At 44.8% G+C, this 17,314-nt stretch overlaps 1 protein-coding gene across 1 annotated transcript in view; it reads right to left on the bottom strand.

The window, feature by feature from the left end:
• Window positions 1-17,314, bottom strand: part of TTC28 (tetratricopeptide repeat domain 28) — a gene marked incomplete at its 3' end in the record, with an annotated part of 610,006 nt that overhangs the window by 88,144 nt on the left and 504,548 nt on the right. The window contains 4 exon segments of the mRNA XM_077761493.1: window positions 8,354-8,519; window positions 10,459-10,677; window positions 13,011-13,140; window positions 15,409-15,518. Coding sequence (XP_077617619.1) covers window positions 8,354-8,519; window positions 10,459-10,677; window positions 13,011-13,140; window positions 15,409-15,518 — 625 coding nt within the window.

Here is a 17,314-nt window from a genome sequence, read left to right as displayed (position 1 = left end):
AATCCCAGCTATTATTCATGCATGTGTCTCCAGGCTCAGAACCAGCCTGGCACAGACTGACTGCACACTCATAAAATATTTTCCAAATGGTACACCCCTAATTTAGAATGAAACTGGAAACTCATTATTTTAAGAAACAAAATAAATGCCCCCCAAATTATTATGTCCACTCTTTTTAACCTCACATAATTCTGGAAACGATTTGGGAGTAAGAAAAAAAATATTTGAATTTTAAAATTAAAAACTTATTAGGCTGGATTAAGGTGAAGGTCAGCCTCCATGAGCAAAAAGCCAGAGTTAGAAAATATTATAAAGATAATTTTAAACTTTCAAATACCAACCTTAATTTAAAATTAGCCAACAGTATAACAATGGCAGTCCTTGGGTACTTACTTAAAAGGACAGATATGAATAATTTAAATCAATCTGTCAATTATCCATTTATGTGGATTAAATATGTCCTAGTTGCAACCTGGCTGTTAAAATTTGTTTAAGAAACTTGCTTCCCCCCACCCCTTTTCTGGGGGTTGGCAGAATCTCTCTGGGATTGGATTCATCGTAATCTTTGGTTCATGACACCCTTTCATCATTGATCCATGCATGGCCTGCTTTCATTGAGTGATTTAGTAGTTTTTAATAACTTAATAAATGCTCACAAAACCACTACGCAAAACAAAAGCCAGAGAATAACTTATCATCTGTTACCTCCCATGGAGCCCATTCCCCGCCTCCCCAGCCCGAGGAAAATTCCATTGCAAACCCCGTAGTCATGGTTCCCTGTCTGTCCTTTCTATACAAGTTTTAGTGCATCTAACTGTATTCCTAAAAGCCTATTTTTATTTTAGTTGTTTTAACTCTATTAAGAGGACAGCAAGCCATAGGTAGTATTTGGGGATCTGCTTTTTTTCACCTATTCTATTTCTGAGATGTTGCCACAACTTTGGGTTGACTGACCCTCATCTCTCTGCTGCTTATGACTCCATTTTGGGACTATTACTCATGCGTGTTCTCACTGTTGGCATGTGAGGTGCCAGCATTTTGCTGTTGTTTACAGGGCAGTTCTAAAAATTCGTACTCATGTACAAGAGTATCTCTTGGGTATTATGCCTACAGGCATACCTGGGTCAAAGGCTGTGTGCATACTCAGCTCTCGAAGGTTATGCTAACCTGCGTTCTGATGTGGTTGCACCTGCCTACTCTCCAACAGCTGCATATAAGGTCTCTCATGGACCCACATCAACACTTGGCATTAGCAGACTTAACCACTGCCACTTGTTACCAGTCTAGAACTAAGTGAAGTCACTAGCATTTACAAATTGGTACAACCTAAATTAATCTGTGAAGTCAGAAAATGCACTCGATTGTAAAAGTAACTTGCTGTAAAAAATTTAGAAATACAGAAAAGCACTGAAAGAAACAAAAATAACAGTTGTAATTTATCAAGGTTTAACATTCATTACAAGGAAGGAATATTTCCCCTATGACGAGTGTGGTCTATAATTGCAATTTATTTAAAATCCCTTCGGAGCACTCCTTCCAGACCTACTAGTCTTCTCACCGGTCAGCTTAGCGTCAACAAAGTGCCACTGCCCTGTCCTGGGTGCCAGGCAAACAGCAAGACTCCGGCTAAATATCAGAATTAAAAGCTGAAGATGTGTTTTGAAATTCATAATGTCTCCCTTATGGGAGGTTCATGTTCTATACAGTGGCTTCAATCTATGCCTCTTTTGATCTGGGAGGGAGGAAGGAAGGGACTGGAATTCTTATTAAACACTTAATAAAAGCGGCTCTTTTATTTTAAATCCATTTTCAGAAACTCCTTTGTAGCACTGTACTTCCTTTCAGCAGCAAGATGCCATTAAGGAAAGCAAAAATGGTCTGCAGAATAACAAGGACGCCACAGCCAGACTGTGGGTAATGGAGTGAAGGTGTTCCCCAAGGCACGGAGATTCGATTTCCAGGGGCACAGTGTATTTCCCATCCATAGAAAGAGACAATCGGTAAATCATCCCAGCAGGGATAGAGAACCTGCTCACAGCACATCTTCTGGTTACCAAAACTCAAAGTATGGACATCTCACTATGTGCCAGGCACTGTGTTAGCAGGGAGCGTTCAGAGGGACATGGCACCGTCTTTCCAGTGCAGCACTGTCTGCCAGGGAAGACACACAAGTCAGGGGACTTGAGCAAGGAAGAATGAAGTAAGAGCTATTATTATGCACCACCGAGGGGGAGCAAAAACCTAACTGGATGTAGGGCTCTGGGTGGTCCTGATGGAGATGGTGCGAATGAACAGGGCTCTAATGGGTGATTAGAATTATCTGTAGGAAAAGTAGGGCAATTCCAGCAGCAGGAAGGACTTAATTCATTCAGAGAGTCAGCCAGTTGTTCACTTAAACATTTACTAAGCACATACTATGTGGCAAGACTGCCCAGGCCCTGGGTACGCAGAGGTGAATGAAACTGACGTGGAAGTTTCTGAAGTTCCCACTGAAGCAGGAGTTGGAAGGATGAGAGGGAACCAGCCAGACCAACAGAAGCAGGAAGAAATTTGCAGAGAGAAGGAAGGGCAACACATTAAGGCAGGAAAGCCTGGGGAGAGCTTGAAAGGGGAGGGGCACAAGCAGGGGCCACACAGGGACATGTCAAGCTGAAGGAGTAGAGGTGCCATTCAAAGGGCAGAGGCCAGGTTACCCGGGCTCGCAGGCCGCCATAAGGAATGTGAGGTCCAAAGAACATGAGAACCTTTGAAGGGACTGTGTTCGGGGTACTGTGTGATGGGGAGAACAAGGAAGCACAGTCCCAAATCCGCATATGAAGTCCCAAATCCCCTTCACTCTGGCTGAAGGGGACTGGGCAGCAGAGAGAGGAGGAGGCAGCATACAGATAATGGGGACCTGCGCTGTGCTTATAATGGTGGGGACGGAGTAGACAGATTCAAATGCATCTTTTATGCTTTTGCTCCCATACTGTTTTTCCGTAGTGGTTGCCACATTTTACATTCCTACCAACAGAACACAAGAGCTCTGACGTCTTCACATCTTTGCCAACACTTGTTATTTTCTGAATTTTTGATAGTAGCCACTTTCATGAGCGTGAGGGGATATCTCATCATGATTTTTTTTTTTGAAAAAGAGAGGATCTTCTTATGCAGGCTCCGAGCTCAGCACAGAGCCCACGGCTCGATCCCACAGCCCTGGAATCATGACCTGAGTCGAAATCAAGAGTCGGATGCTCAACCTACTGAACCACCCAGGCGCTCCTCTCACTGTGGTTTGCATTTCCCTGATGACGAGTGATGTGGAGCATCTTCTCCTGTGCTTGTTGGCCATCTGTATATCTTCTCTGGAGAATTTCTATCCAAGTCCTTTGCCCATTTTTGAATCAGATTGTTTTTGTTGTTAGGTTGTAGGAGTTCTTTTCATGTTCTAAATTTTAACCTCTTATCAGATCTATGGTTTGCAAACTATTCCATAGGTTGCCTTTTCACCCTGTTGATTGCTTCCTTTGTTGTGCAGAAGTCTAAACTTGATGTCGTTCTGCTTGCATAATTTTGCTTTTGTTACCTGTGTGTGCTTTGGGTGTCAAGGCCAGGAAACAGTTGCCAAATCCAATGCCACGAAGCTTTTCCTAGGAGGTTTATATTGTCAAGTCTTATGTTTTAGGTTTTTAATTCATTTTGAGTTAACTTTCATATATGGTGTATGACAAGGGTCCAACTTCATTTTTTGGCATGTGGCTATCTAGTTTTCCCAGCACCATTTGTTAAGGAGACTATCCTTCCCCCTAATGTGTAGCCTTGGCATTCTTGAGAAAATTCATTTGACCTATATGTCAGGGTTTAATTCTGGGCTATGTTATTCCATTAGCCTGCGTGTCTTTGTCTTTATGCCAGTACCTGACAGTTTTGATTACTGCAACTTTGTGATGTTTTGAAATCAGGAAGTATGTGGCCTTTGGCTTGTTTTTCTTCTTCAAAATTGCTTTAGCTTTTTTGGGTCCTTTGAGGTTCCACATGAATTTAGGATGTTTTTTCCTATTTTTGCAAAATATGCCACCAGAATTTTGATAGGGATTACAATGAATCTGGAGGTTGCTTTGGGTGGTATGAATATTTTAACAATCTCAGGTCCTCTAATCCATGAATACGGGAAGTCTTTCCATTTATGTCTTTCTTAATTTCTTTCAGCAATATTTTGCAGTTTTCAGTATACAAGTCTTTCACCTCTTGAATTAAATGTATTCCTAAGTATTTCATTCTTTTTGATGCTATTATAAATGGGATTTTTTTTTCTTAATTTCTTTCTTGAATTATTCATTGTTAGTATATAGATACGCAACTGAGTTTTCAGTGCTGACTTTGTATACTACAACTCTGCTGAATATGTTTATTAGTTCTTTTTCTTATAAGTTTATTTATTTATTTTTGAGAGAGAGAGAGAGAGAGAGCATTTGTGAGTAGGGGAGGGGCAGAGAGAGAAGCAGGCTCCATGCTGTCAGCACAGAGCCCGAGGTGGAGCTTGATCCCTTGAATGGTGAGATCATGACCTCACTGGAATCAAAATCTGGATGCTCAACCAACTGAGCCACCCAGGCACTCCTGTTTATTAGTTCTAATGGGTTTTTTTGGTATAATCTTTAGGGTTTTCTACATATAATATCATGTCACCTGTGACCAGGCATAACTTTATGTCTTCCTTTGCAATTTGGAGGACTTTCTTTTTTTTGCCTAATTACTGTGGTTAAGACTTCCAGTACTATGTTGAATAGAACTGGCAAGAGAGGGCACTCTTGCTTGTTCCTGATCTTAGAGGGAAAGCTTTCAGTTTTTATCACTGAGTATGATATTAGCTGCAAGCTTTTCATACATGGTCTTTATTATGTTATGTTGAGGTAATTTTCTTCTTTTTCTAGTTTGTTGACCGTTTTTTTCCACCATCATGGAAAGTTGTTAAATTGTGTCAGATATCTTTTCTGCATCTATTGAGATGCTCATATAGTTTCTGTTCTTCATTCTGTTGATGTGGGATGTACTACAATGACTGACTTAGGAGGGAAATGAGCAAACTCAAGAGTTGGGATTTAGATATTTTAGACGAGAGGTGCCCAGAAGATGCCCAGGCGGAGATGTTTAGTGAGCGGCTGCACGTACAGGTTCAGAGGCTAAAGACGCCCGAGTTGGAGCAAACGGGGGAGAAGGCACAGGACATGGTGCGTGGTGTCCACCCAGAGACAAGATGGAAAATAAATCCGGAATGCCTTCATAGAGACAGAGCACGGTGCCAGGCTTCAACACTTGGATTTTGTTCTCTGTAAACCGATTACAGAAAGGTTTCTTTTTTTTCCCCCCTTTGAATGATAGAGTTGCTTAGTCGTGGCTATTTATTACTAATTTAAAAAGTAATAAATGCCCATTGTGAAAAAACTGAAAATAGGGAAAAGTATAAAGAATAAAATAGTAAGCTTCAGTAATTCCACCATCTGACTATAATTACAACTAACTCTACAGTCTGTTTCCTTCCAAGGATTTTTTTCTTACATTTCATACCCAAATTTTATATATTTTACAAAATTTAAGTTACATTATATGTAATAATCCTATATCCTATTTTTTCAAATAATATTTTGTCACAAACATTTGGCCATGTGATTAAAAATTCTCTGGAAACATAATTTAATTACAATGTAATATTATATTGGATATATACAAAATAATTTGACATTCAATTATTGTGGACATTTAGGTTTAAAAATTTTTCTATAATATACACACCTATGATAAATATTCCTATGTATACTTCTTTACTCCATTTCCAAAATGACAATTTTGGGGTCATAAGGCATTAATATTTTAAAGCTTTTTGATACTACTGGCAAATTATTTTTAGAAAGGCTGTACCAATTTATATCCCTACATACTGCTCATTGACTGCATCTTTATATTACTATTAAGCACTGCTTTAAAAATATTTAAAAATTTTATAGATGAAAAATAATTTATCTGTTACTGAAATTTTCATACTTGTTTTCATGAAACTGTGAGGCGGAAACCAGAGTCTCACAAAACTCTATTCTAGTAAATTCAAATCATGTCAATGAAGTGTTCAGTTCTGAGTTTAAGCTCACAAAATATGAACAAATTTCTAATATTACTAGTCCGAAGCATCAGAAAAGACCCTGCTTCTGGCAGTCTAAACTGGGCAATGAAGCTACGAAGGGGAGCCCAACAAAGTCATGCTAAGCATCAAGCCACCTGATCCTCTAGAGATCCCTAAAGACTCATCCTAACTTGTCATATAGAGCAGAGGAAGATAAGCCAGTTACAGTCCCCCAACTCTCCCACTGATGAAGAGCTGAACTATAACCCAAAAGCCTTTTTTTTTTTTTTCAATTCAAAAGTCACCTACCTGGAAGCAAAATTACTCAACCTCCAGTATCATATAAAAGACCAGCTTGGACACAAGTGTCTGGAGTTAAACATGGTACCCAATGAGAGGTGGCGGCAGGCATTGGGGAGTTTCCAAGGGTAGTCCCCTTCCTTCTTATGATGAATCTTAATCTAGATTGGGATCAAGTAAAATCTATATTTTCACACAGGCTCAGCCCCATCAGGGTTGGTTTGGACTGAGCTGACCCAAGTGCGGCCACCACAGTGCCACATGGTTCCATGTGTTCCAACAGTTGTGGAAGGGGATGGGGGGTGGCCGAAGGATAAGAGAGCACAAAGACTACTGTGGGAACAGACTTCCAATGGAACTTTAAGTCCCTGAGCCAAGACTCTCTCTTTGACAGTGACAGGAATGAGCACTGCCTGAATCTGCTCTCCTTTCCCTCCCTTGTTTTTTGTGTCTCCACCGCTGGCCAACCTTCCTCTTTAACACTCACTTTGGATGTGTGATACCTTAGGTCAGATTACAGTGGGATCAGACTGTCTGACGTGCCTCTCTGCCTGCTGAAGCACCTTTGTACATCCCTGGCCTCACCTATTTTATGGCCATGTATCAATACATTTCAGAGAACAGCCTTACTTCCAAGTTCTTGGGGTTAGCACGCTGTCAAGCCCCTGTAATCACCACACTCCTGCCGAGGATTATGGAGAGGGATGCTCCACGATGCACCATAGCCTTAGGAGAAATAAGACAACAATGTGTGCATGTGGCTGAAGCCTGTTCATACTTTATGCACACAGAAGCTGGAGATGACATTCTTACATGCTTTGGCTATTTTCTCAAAATATGATATTAATTTTGATAATTAAAAACATAGCAAGCAGTGGCCTGGGAGTCTGGGTGAGATCTCTGCTGTTGTGATCCTGGCTCTGACACTAACTTGGCTGTCAGCAGTCTTATTCCGTGCTGGCTTCTGTTACATAAAGGAGTTCGGCTAGAAGACCCTACAGCACCTTCCACACTTGACATGACATTATCCAAGTTCATCTAAGAACTTGTCTCCAACTTCATAAATATCCCGAAGATCAATCCAGCTGCTGGCATTGACCAACACACACTCAGGAGTCTGGGATAAGCATCTCTAAAGAATTTTGGGGATATCTTGGGATTTCCATGATTTTGCAACTGAAATCACTCAAGAGACAAGCAGATGTCCTGGAGACCTGACACCAGCTAACACAGCAGATTCTCTGACATAGGGACTTTCTCGACACTTGTTAAGCACAAGACAGACTGAGATACCAGGAAATTCCGCTACCACCCAGCTTTATGATACCCTCTTCTTTCTATTTTCCCCAGAAGCAGGGTGCTTGTGGAAATAATTTTCTGTATGTAAAATAGTCAATCGTGATACAATGTTTCTATAAGCATATAGCTTTTATAACCTTTGCAAGAAGCACTTCCCTTCTCTATTCTCCATACTGGGAGTTCAACTTCCCTCACCTCAGCCCCACAGCACACAGATCTGGGCACAGATCCTGTCACTAGTGTTAAATTACTTTCCTAGATAGGCGTTCAGCTACAACAAACAAACTCATTCTTAATCGGTTTATAACCCCCAAATCATCTCAGTTTTAATTAGCTGGGCTGTTAAATTCAAAGTCCTGTGTATGTTTAAACATTCTACAAACCCTCCTTAGAAAATGGGCATCTCCGATGAGGCCTTTCCCTGTCTGAAAGGAAATTACCAGAAAGAAAAAAGACAGCTCACGAAGGGGTTTGGATACCAGAGACACAGATTTGTTTCTCCTGTAGCAACTGTGAACAGACTAGGCACAAAAGTGCCAATTCCAAAAGATTTCTTCCATTTAGCTCGAATAGGCTGTTTACAAAAGAAAGAGATAAAAAAACCGAGGACCCTGGGATTGCCCCTGAAGAAGGGACTAGAGACAATGGACCACTTGCCTTGAGTAGTAAGACTCCACCCCCAGGGCCTCCCGCACGCTGCTGATGTGCTGCTCCAGGGCCGAGCTGGAGGCTGCTGGAAGGGACGCACTGCTGGCAGTCTGGAAGTCGCTGGAGTTTTCCGCTGTGTTATCACCCAGGTAGTGCTCGTGAAACTTCAGAATTCCTGAAACAAAACCACAGCTGACATTACACCAGGTTGGGGTCGCGGGAGGGAGAGGTGAAGGGCGGGGCACAGGCTTCTCTGGCAAACACGCCGTCCAACATGCTCCAGAAGAAAGAAAGGTGAAGAAATCCTGAAATCTGAGGTTGAAAGAGGGCTTTCCGAAGTTTGTTCAGTACCCATTTCTACAGCTTCCCCCATCAAATTTGGGGCTTGAAACCGGGGAATTCAACACAAGTCTTCTGCTTTTGAAGATGTATTAAGAAGCTCACGGAATGCTGACGACTTCATGTGTATTTTGAAATAGCTGCTTCTCAGAAGCACCAACTAGGTGCTTAACCAAATAGTATATGAACATGCCAAGGTATATTCTCCCCAGAAGCTGAGCTCCTGAACACAAATGCAACTGGCCAAGTGGAAACTGTATCACTCAAAGACCTTTCATTTCACAAAAGCAAGGCAAAATAAATGTGTCATACAAAGGCCAGATAAAACATTTTTTAAACCATTTTTAAATAAGACTAACTGGTCAACCATCATTAATGGATTAAAGGAGCAAAAAATTATGGCTGCATGAAACTGAAGCAATCCATAGTGGTTTTCTGGCAATAAACATAGGGCATATTCTCAAATGGTAATGAGGTGTGTCAGCCCTGGAAAATGCTGGTTCTCTCTGATTGGATTAGAGCCCCAGCGAAAGCTTCAGAGTCTCATTAAGAGCAAAGAGGAAGGGGAAGAGGAACAAGAGGAGCCTCATTATGCACGGCTCATCATTACAGAGACTTGGATATACCACCTGTCAAACCATGTCCCCCAAACATGACAATGACAGAGAGAAAGAGCTTGATACCTCCATCACCAGCCGTGTCCTCCTGCGTAGCAGTGCCCCTCCGGGGGCTGGGATGCACAGGGACTCGCTCCACTGTAGCTGACACTCACCAAGTCACCATGGACATCACAACTAAAACCTTCCGCATAGAAAGGCCAGAATGTTCTTTATGGAAAGCCCACAAAAAACATGGGATTAAGAGGAAAAGATTATAAAAAATAAGGCAGAGACAGAGAGTGTATGGGCAGGAGTGTGAAGAAGCCAAGAGGTATCTGAGAGTTGTCATTTAGCCATCATATCTTTTTTTTTTTTAAATCAAAGGGATAGAAACACAATCAAGAAAATCTTGTCAGTTCTCCGTGGCAGTTGAACTTTTTGAAACTGGCTTACAGATAGTCAAGAAGCCCATTCTTCAAGATTCCCAATTATAAGATCCACTTCCCCAGTCAATAAACTCTAATTGGATCTGGTGTGTCTCCAACGTGGTGAAGCCATCAGCATTTTATTATGCAAAAAAATATGGCCCTAACAGCTAATTAGTGGTTCTGTATTTAGTGAAACTGTTTCAGCCGGAACATTTAATGCCGATTTAATCAAAGGGGATTTTTACTTCTAAAATAGATTTACGACAGAACTGGTTAAAATGGGTTCTGCTAAACTCAGAAATTCCAAGCCTAAGACTTCATTTATATACTGTGACAAGAGTTGCCATTCTCCTTTTAGTCTGTTTACCATGACAAAGGGTCACAATTATTAAATCATATCTAGAAAGAACTCGTTAGGACTTACAGTCAGCGCTTTATTAGCTAATGAACAACAGCTGCCTAAAAATAGGGCCGCTAGTGAAATTAATCCTCCCGCTCTCCGTGTTCCTTGATAAATGCTTCCACATTCACCAGCCAGCAGTGGCGATTTCTCGGGGGAAGGAGAAAGCTGGGCTGTCTTATTAATTGGCCACCCCACCATGGAATATCCGCCGGGGCTGAGGTTTTGCTGAAAGCCAACGTCAGCTCCTTGGTCTGATCTATGGTAATGCACCTCTTCCCGCTCTATTCGTTAGGCTTTCACAGTCTAGCATCTTAAGTGCCCGGTTCCCGCAGAAAGGGCTCTTACCTGCCCCAGGAGCAAGCAGCCAGCTGTACAGGTAGCCGGCAGCCAGGGAATAGTAAAGCACCAGTGCCCTCTGGCCATTAACCATCTCTAAGATCTGGTCGATGGTGACTGGGGAGTATGGGTCGGAGTCCTGCTGTCCTGTCTGCCGTTCAACCAGAAGATCGGCAAATGCCCTCGTCCGTCCTCTTTCTGCCACGGCCAGGGCTTCATCGTGATGGCCTAGGACACAAAAGTCACGTGGTGAGGAGTCTGGGGACTGTGTCTGTCTGCCGAGGGCCACCGGCCACAGAGGCCCTGGGCAGAAACCTCCGTCTCTGGACTCCGAGGTGGAGCACAGTCTCAGTTTGAAACCCAACCCCCTGCCTCAGATGCTGAGTACAGTGTCTGCTCTTCTAAAATGCCAGTTTCAAGGACGTCTGGGTGGCTGAGCGTCTGACTCAGTCTGTTGAGCGCCTGACTTCGGCTCAGGTCATGATCTCACGGTTTGTGAGTTCGAACCCCGATTTGGGTGCTCTGCGGACACCCCGGAGCCTACTTTAGATCCTCTGCTCCCCCCACCCGCCGCCTCTCCCCTGTTCACGCATGGTCTCTCTCTCTCTCTCAAAAATAAATAAATATTAAGAAAAAAATATAAAACCCCACAGTTTCAGGTTCCACACCACCCTAAGCCACTCACCACCCCATCTGCAGCCACATCCCAAGAGAGCCCACTTTGTTCAGAGGATGGTCCTCAGCGCAGCCCATTCTCCAACCCACACCCTGAGCTGCTCCCTGGCCTCCTGGCATCTGACCCCATTCACTTTAGCTATTTGGACCCGATGCTTTGCACTTGGTTACCCCTCTCACTTCACTGCTCAACTTTGATTCTGATTTGGCCTTGGCAGACAAGCCCCACAGGAGCTAAGTCCTTACCATCTTTCTCTCTTAGCTGCAGCCCCTCTATGCATCACATTGTCCAGCCCCTCTTGCACACTGCGCCCCCTCCCCCAAGTTGTACCTCTCTGCCGTTTCCCTAGCCAGGCCCTTTGTTGAGTGTGTCCTTTCCCCTTTCATTGACCTGGTCTCAAAAGGAGGGTCCTAACAGTCACCCCATCTACCCCGAAGGGCTGCTGTAAAGATGAACTGTGGTGCCATGTGTGAGGATGCCTGCATGGCTTATTCAAAGTACCACAAAGAGAAAAGGTGATGTTATTATGGTTAGAGCAGATCCTTCATTCCATTTCAGGCTCCTACACAACTTGCTTCTCTTCTCTGCTTTTCTAGTCCCCGGTGGGCAAAGGGCTTAAACCTCTGAAGCCTTTTGTTCTTTGAAATGGCTTCTCTCTTTCAATCCAATTTCTGAGCCTACTTTCCCTAAGACACTAGTCTGTTATCTAGTTTAAAAGTTAATGCACAAACATGAGGCACAAAAAATCTAAAGCAACATGCTTTCAAGTGAGGACTGTTTAGAGTGCTTAGAAGGAAAATAATGCAGAAGCTTTGCTTGCATCATAAACAGAGATACGGAAGATTTGCTAGAACAAGGGTCCAGAGAGAGAGCAGGCAGAGGCAGGAGACCAGATGCTGCTGCTCGCAGACACGTCAAAGATGCCTAGCCTGCTGCAGTCCCAGCGTCAGCAGAGAGGGGGGATTTATGGGTGTGTATGCAAATGTCTTCTTTTACCCTATTAAGTTATTAACTGGAACCGCAGGGATGATTTCTGTGCACGTTGGAAAATCGGCCCCAAAGTGTTAGGCAGACTTAACACTGTGATTATAATAGATAATAAATTGTAATCCCAGGCAACGGGCACATTTAATGGGTACGTTTTTCAAGGGGAAGTTCTGAGCATTCACAGATACGCAGCAGAGGCCAGCTTATTGACAAGGCCTCGACACCCAACTTCCAAGACCTGGTCAGTTCGGCCAGACCCCTCCTCCACCCAAGCTCTGGGTTGGCGGAAATGGTCTGCAGAGCCCGACAGGCCTGGGAGGAGGCAGAGGGCAGGGAAGTGGGAAGAGGCGACCTGTAGACCCCGGTGAGGGAGATGCCTGCTGCCCCAGGGCAATGCAGCACCCGGGCCTGGGAGAAGCCTCACTGACCATATCCCAGTCCGGAGGGCAGACCCAGCCAGTAAAGATGTTCACTCGATGGCAAAGTAAAAGCCGTGCAGCAGAGGAGACAGGGAAGAGGCCAGGCACCTTCGCAGGTCCTCCGCCCAGGTATTCACGGTGAGAGGGAACCCAAGTGCTAACTCCTGGCTCAAGCATCTCAGAAACCTGAGTTTCTTTTACTCTAGCTCCACTCACACCACACTGGACTCACTGACTTCTGCCTTTCAAGCTAACTGCTTCTTGAGGTCAGGAGCCAGGCCTCCAGGGCTGGCACACGGCCCACACATAGTAGGTGCCCTACAGCACCTACTCTGAAAAGAACAAAGGTTCAATGACTGGGGTGCAGCTGTGGCCTCACGCTCTGTTGTAACAACAGATCGCATCTGGTCACGGCAATCCCTGACCCACTCAGACACACAGGTGTGCTGGCACGACACGGGCACCCCGGCGGCTCTCACCAAGGCTGACGAGCACCCGCTGCAGGGCCTGGTAGGAGGAGGTCTGCAGGTCAAAGAGGGAGAGTTTGTAGTCCGTGCTCAGCTGCGCCTCGTGTCGGATCGTTTCAAACAAGGCCGATGCTCTGTAGAGCTGCAAGCAGGGCACAGAGAACGTTAGTCACTCCCCGGAAGCCACCGTCCAGCGGTCCACTGACCAGAGACAACTTCTGCACATGATGGTGCACAATGTAAAAATGATTTTTTAAAAGGTTTCAAAGGATGAACTTTTGTTTCCAGGTAGGTCCTTGTGGACCTGAGAAGGCATCAATCAGATCATACCCCGTAAATTATAGTTTCTGTGCTCAATTAGAATAGGGCATCTAAAAGACAAAGGTTATGGACTTAGAGTGTGAAAGTTGTGGGGGAGGAAAAAACCCAGCTATTAATCCAGTCAAGAGCTGATGTGGATTCAAACAAACAAAAGGCCTCTCCTCCTGTCATCAGGCCACTGTAATTCACCACGCAGGCCCCAGGGAGCCCCAAACCTGGAATGAGCACAGGTGGGGAGCAGGCAGGCTGGAAATGGTCGAGGCTGGGGGAACTGAGATAAGGCAGCCACACTTTCCGGTGGAGGGCAGCCTTTTGCTGGCCATTTAGCTGAATCAAATACCGTGCTCCACCATAGTGACCAGGTCCGGTCTTCCCTGGACAAGCGCCTCTGGAGCCACACCCGATCACAGGGACACCCGCAGGACCCGATGCGTGAGACTCCTGAAAAGACACCCTCCTGCTGGGGTGCCTGGGGGACTCAGTCAGTTAAGCAGCTGGCTCTTGATTTGGCTCAGGTCGTGATCTCACAGTTCCTGAATTCAAGCCCCACATCAGGCTCTGTGCTGCTGGCATGGAGCCTGCCTGGGATTCTGTGTCTCCCTCTCTCTGCCCCTCTGCATGTTTGTGCTCACTCACTCTCTCTCAAAAATAAATAAAAAACTTTAAAAAAGACACCATCCTGCTGCTTTAAGTGGTTTCTCCATCAAGGAGACCACAAGACTTTTCTATCCCTTTTTTTTGTTTGTTTGTTTGTTTATTTTTGAGAGAGAGAGAGAAACAGAGCATGAGCGGGGGAGGGGCAGAGAGAGAAAGAGAGAGAGAGGGACAGAATCAGAAGCAGGCTCTAGGCTCTAAGCTGTCAGCACAGAGGCTGATGTGGGGCTCAAACCCACTAACTGTGAGATCATGACATAAGCCAAAGTCGTACACTCAACTGACTGAGCCACCCAGGTGCCCCAAGACTCTAATGTTTATATGTTAGAACGAGTATAGGATTTTAAGTTCATGCAAATTTTAAAAAAGGAAAGAATGTGGGGCGCCTGGGTGGCTCGGTCAGTTAAGCGTCTGACTTTGGTTCCGGTCATGATCTCACAGCTCGTACGTTTGAGCCCTGTGTCAGGCTCTGTGCTGACAGCTGGGAGCCTGGAGCCAGCTTCAGATTCTGTGTCTCCTCTCTCTGCCCCTCCCCCACTCGCACTCTGTCTCTCTCTCTCTCTCAAAAATAAACAAACATTTACAAAAATATTTTTTAAAATGGAAAGAATTCCAAGACTAAGAGACTTTACACTTAGTATCCTCAGCTCTACCATTAATTCATTATGTGACTCCGGGCAAGATCTGGAGCCTCAGTTTCTTCTTTTTTTTTTTTTTTTTTAATGTTTTATTTCTAGGAGAGAGAGAGAGAGACAGCATGAGCAGGGAGGGTCAGAGAGAGAGGGAGTCACAGACTGAAACAGGCTCCAGGCTCTGAGCTGGCAGTCAGCACAGAGCCCGACGCGGGGCTCGAACCCACGAACCGCGAGATCATGACCTAAGCGAAAGTCGGACGCTTAACCGACTAAGCCACCCAGGCGCCCCAGTTTCTTCTTTTCTATAAAGGGAATGGTCGTCATTTTACCTCACAGGGTTATATGAGGCATAAATTCAGTATGTGACTGTGCTTCAAAAATGGAAAATAGCTATAGCAATATAAGTTTTAATTTTTAAAACAAGGAAATAGTTAATTCTTTAAACTGCCCTTAATAGTTTAAAAAGTTAAGTAAAATACCATAACATTGTAGGATGCCATGGCACAAATTCCTGAATGACTTCTGTCATAAAATGCATGTAATTTCCTATTAAGGTTTCATGAGAAACAGTAGCCCATGGCCCAGGAATTCCAAAGAAATCACTGAGAAATCTATCAGACAGGTAAGCAAGAGTCTTCACTGCGTTTCAGCACTTCTGCGTGGGACGTCCTGCACATCGACCCCAGAGTAGGGGTTAGCACCCTCCAGCAAGTGTCATCACTGCTAGGACAGTAATCCCGAGGGCATGCATCCTGCTTCTGGCAACAAAATCCACTTGGGACAGGGGTTCTCCTGCTCACCTGGTGCTGGGCCTCCTCCAGATTCCCACTAGCCCAAAGGGAGAGACCAAGACCGTGGCGAATTTTGGCTTCATCTTCTCTTCTGCCCAGTTGCTCAGCTAACCTTAAACCTGAAATCAGAGAAATTTTAAGGACACATAGAAGACAGACAATGTCACCCTGCCAAGGAGTCCCGGCGGGTCATTCTGCCTGGGGAGGGTACAAAGAATGCTAACAAAACGGCTAAATAAGACACAGGACAGAAGTAGACTCGGCCAGGGCAGAGTAAGCATTCTCTTCAGAGTCTGTGTCCGCGGCAACCTTTCTGGGACACCTCAAGATGCCCTGGCGAGAGCTCAGGTGACAGCCACCAGCAGGAAACAGGTTTGCAGGGCAAATAGAAACACTGTGGTGAATGAAGCTAACTTGGCCGCCTCCCAGATGTGAAATCCTCAGCTTTGCGAATGAAAACCCCTGGCCTATACATTTATCTAACCTAATTGTCTGGCAGGCAGAGGCTTCTTCCTGACAGTTCCATAGTGTAGTGCAGAAGCCAAGCTAATACATCTTCCTATCTCACACGCATAGCACCCAGGCAGTGTTTATGGCAGACACATCTTATGTTCTCCCCAAAGCAGAATGCACACACCGTCTGACCCCGCCTTCTCTTCCTGATGCTGCTGATGCATTCCACGTCCAATCTGTTTTTCCTTTAAAGCTGAGACTTTGATGTGCCCCAGCAGGGTTTCAGAACAAGTGCTATTATGAGTTGAAAGCCTTAAATGAGGCTGTCCTCATTCTAATGGCCTTCAGAGAGATACCTGCAGTTTGGGTCACTTGCCTACAGCAAGCTTCTGGCGTTCAGGACACCAGCCACCTCCAGGGCTTTCTGCGATCCAAATCCGAGGGCAACCATTTATTGTACTGGTCACTAAGCAGTTCTCGGGATGGCTTTGTCCTCATGACCTGGCTCTCTGCACGCAGGAGTTACCTTGTGCAGAGGACAGCGTGAAGGCTCCCACACTATAGCTATACACACAAAGGAAGGACTTCCTTTTTTGAATCGAATTTGGAGTGCATGGGAGCCTGCCTCTGAGCATGCTGGGCCCATGCAATTTCTGACTTTTGAAAAGGAACGGAGTCAGTTGAGATGATAATAAAAGTGATATTCAGGTCCCTGTTCATAAAATGTATGCATTTCAAAATGCACATAACTCAGGAAACTTAGAAACACCACATTACGTTTAACTCATGTCACTGGGTAACAAAAATAATACTTGGAAATTATTCACATTTTAAAATACTTGCTAGAATAGGAACACTGATGGAAGAAGATGGTTGTTGGTGACAAGCAGGGGAACACTGGTTGTTTTAGTCTTCAACATGCGAACTGTATTCATATGAGTTGGAAGTAAAATTCATTGAGGTAGCCTCCCTAGAAAGTTCTGTGTGAGCGGGGCCCTTGTTCCCCACTGGATCCCCTCACGTAGGCCACACTCCAGCCCACAGTCAGGTTCAACAATGAGGAGGTAAAAGCACTAGGCAGACACAGTATCTCTCCTGCCTGCTCCTAGCTGCCTCTGCCTCTTAGGAATCTAACCCACCCAACCAGCATCCCTGAAGCCTGGTTTGCTAGGAACTAGTTGCATGTGACCGTGCAGGTCACTAAATTGTCTAGGCTTCTTTTTTTCATTTGCAAAAAGAGAAAGAGCTGGAAAGACCAGTGGCTTTACACGGAGATGTCTATACAAATCACCTGGAGCACTTATACAGCCATCTCAGAGCAGGCCCCACCTGGAAGGTTCTGGTAAACCAGGCGGGGTGCAGGGTGCTGCTGACTTGCAGCCCTCTCTGAAAGCCAGGAGAGAAAGAGGAGAGAGAGAGAGAGAGAGAGAGAGAGAGAGAGAGAGAGAGAGAGAGAGAGAGA

The sequence above is a fragment of the Crocuta crocuta genome, unplaced genomic scaffold (assembly GCF_008692635.1).
Source record: "Crocuta crocuta isolate KB4526 unplaced genomic scaffold, BGI_CrCroc_1.0 scaffold348, whole genome shotgun sequence".
Lineage (NCBI taxonomy): Eukaryota > Metazoa > Chordata > Mammalia > Carnivora > Hyaenidae > Crocuta > Crocuta crocuta.
This window is presented reverse-complemented; position numbering and strand designations above follow the sequence as displayed.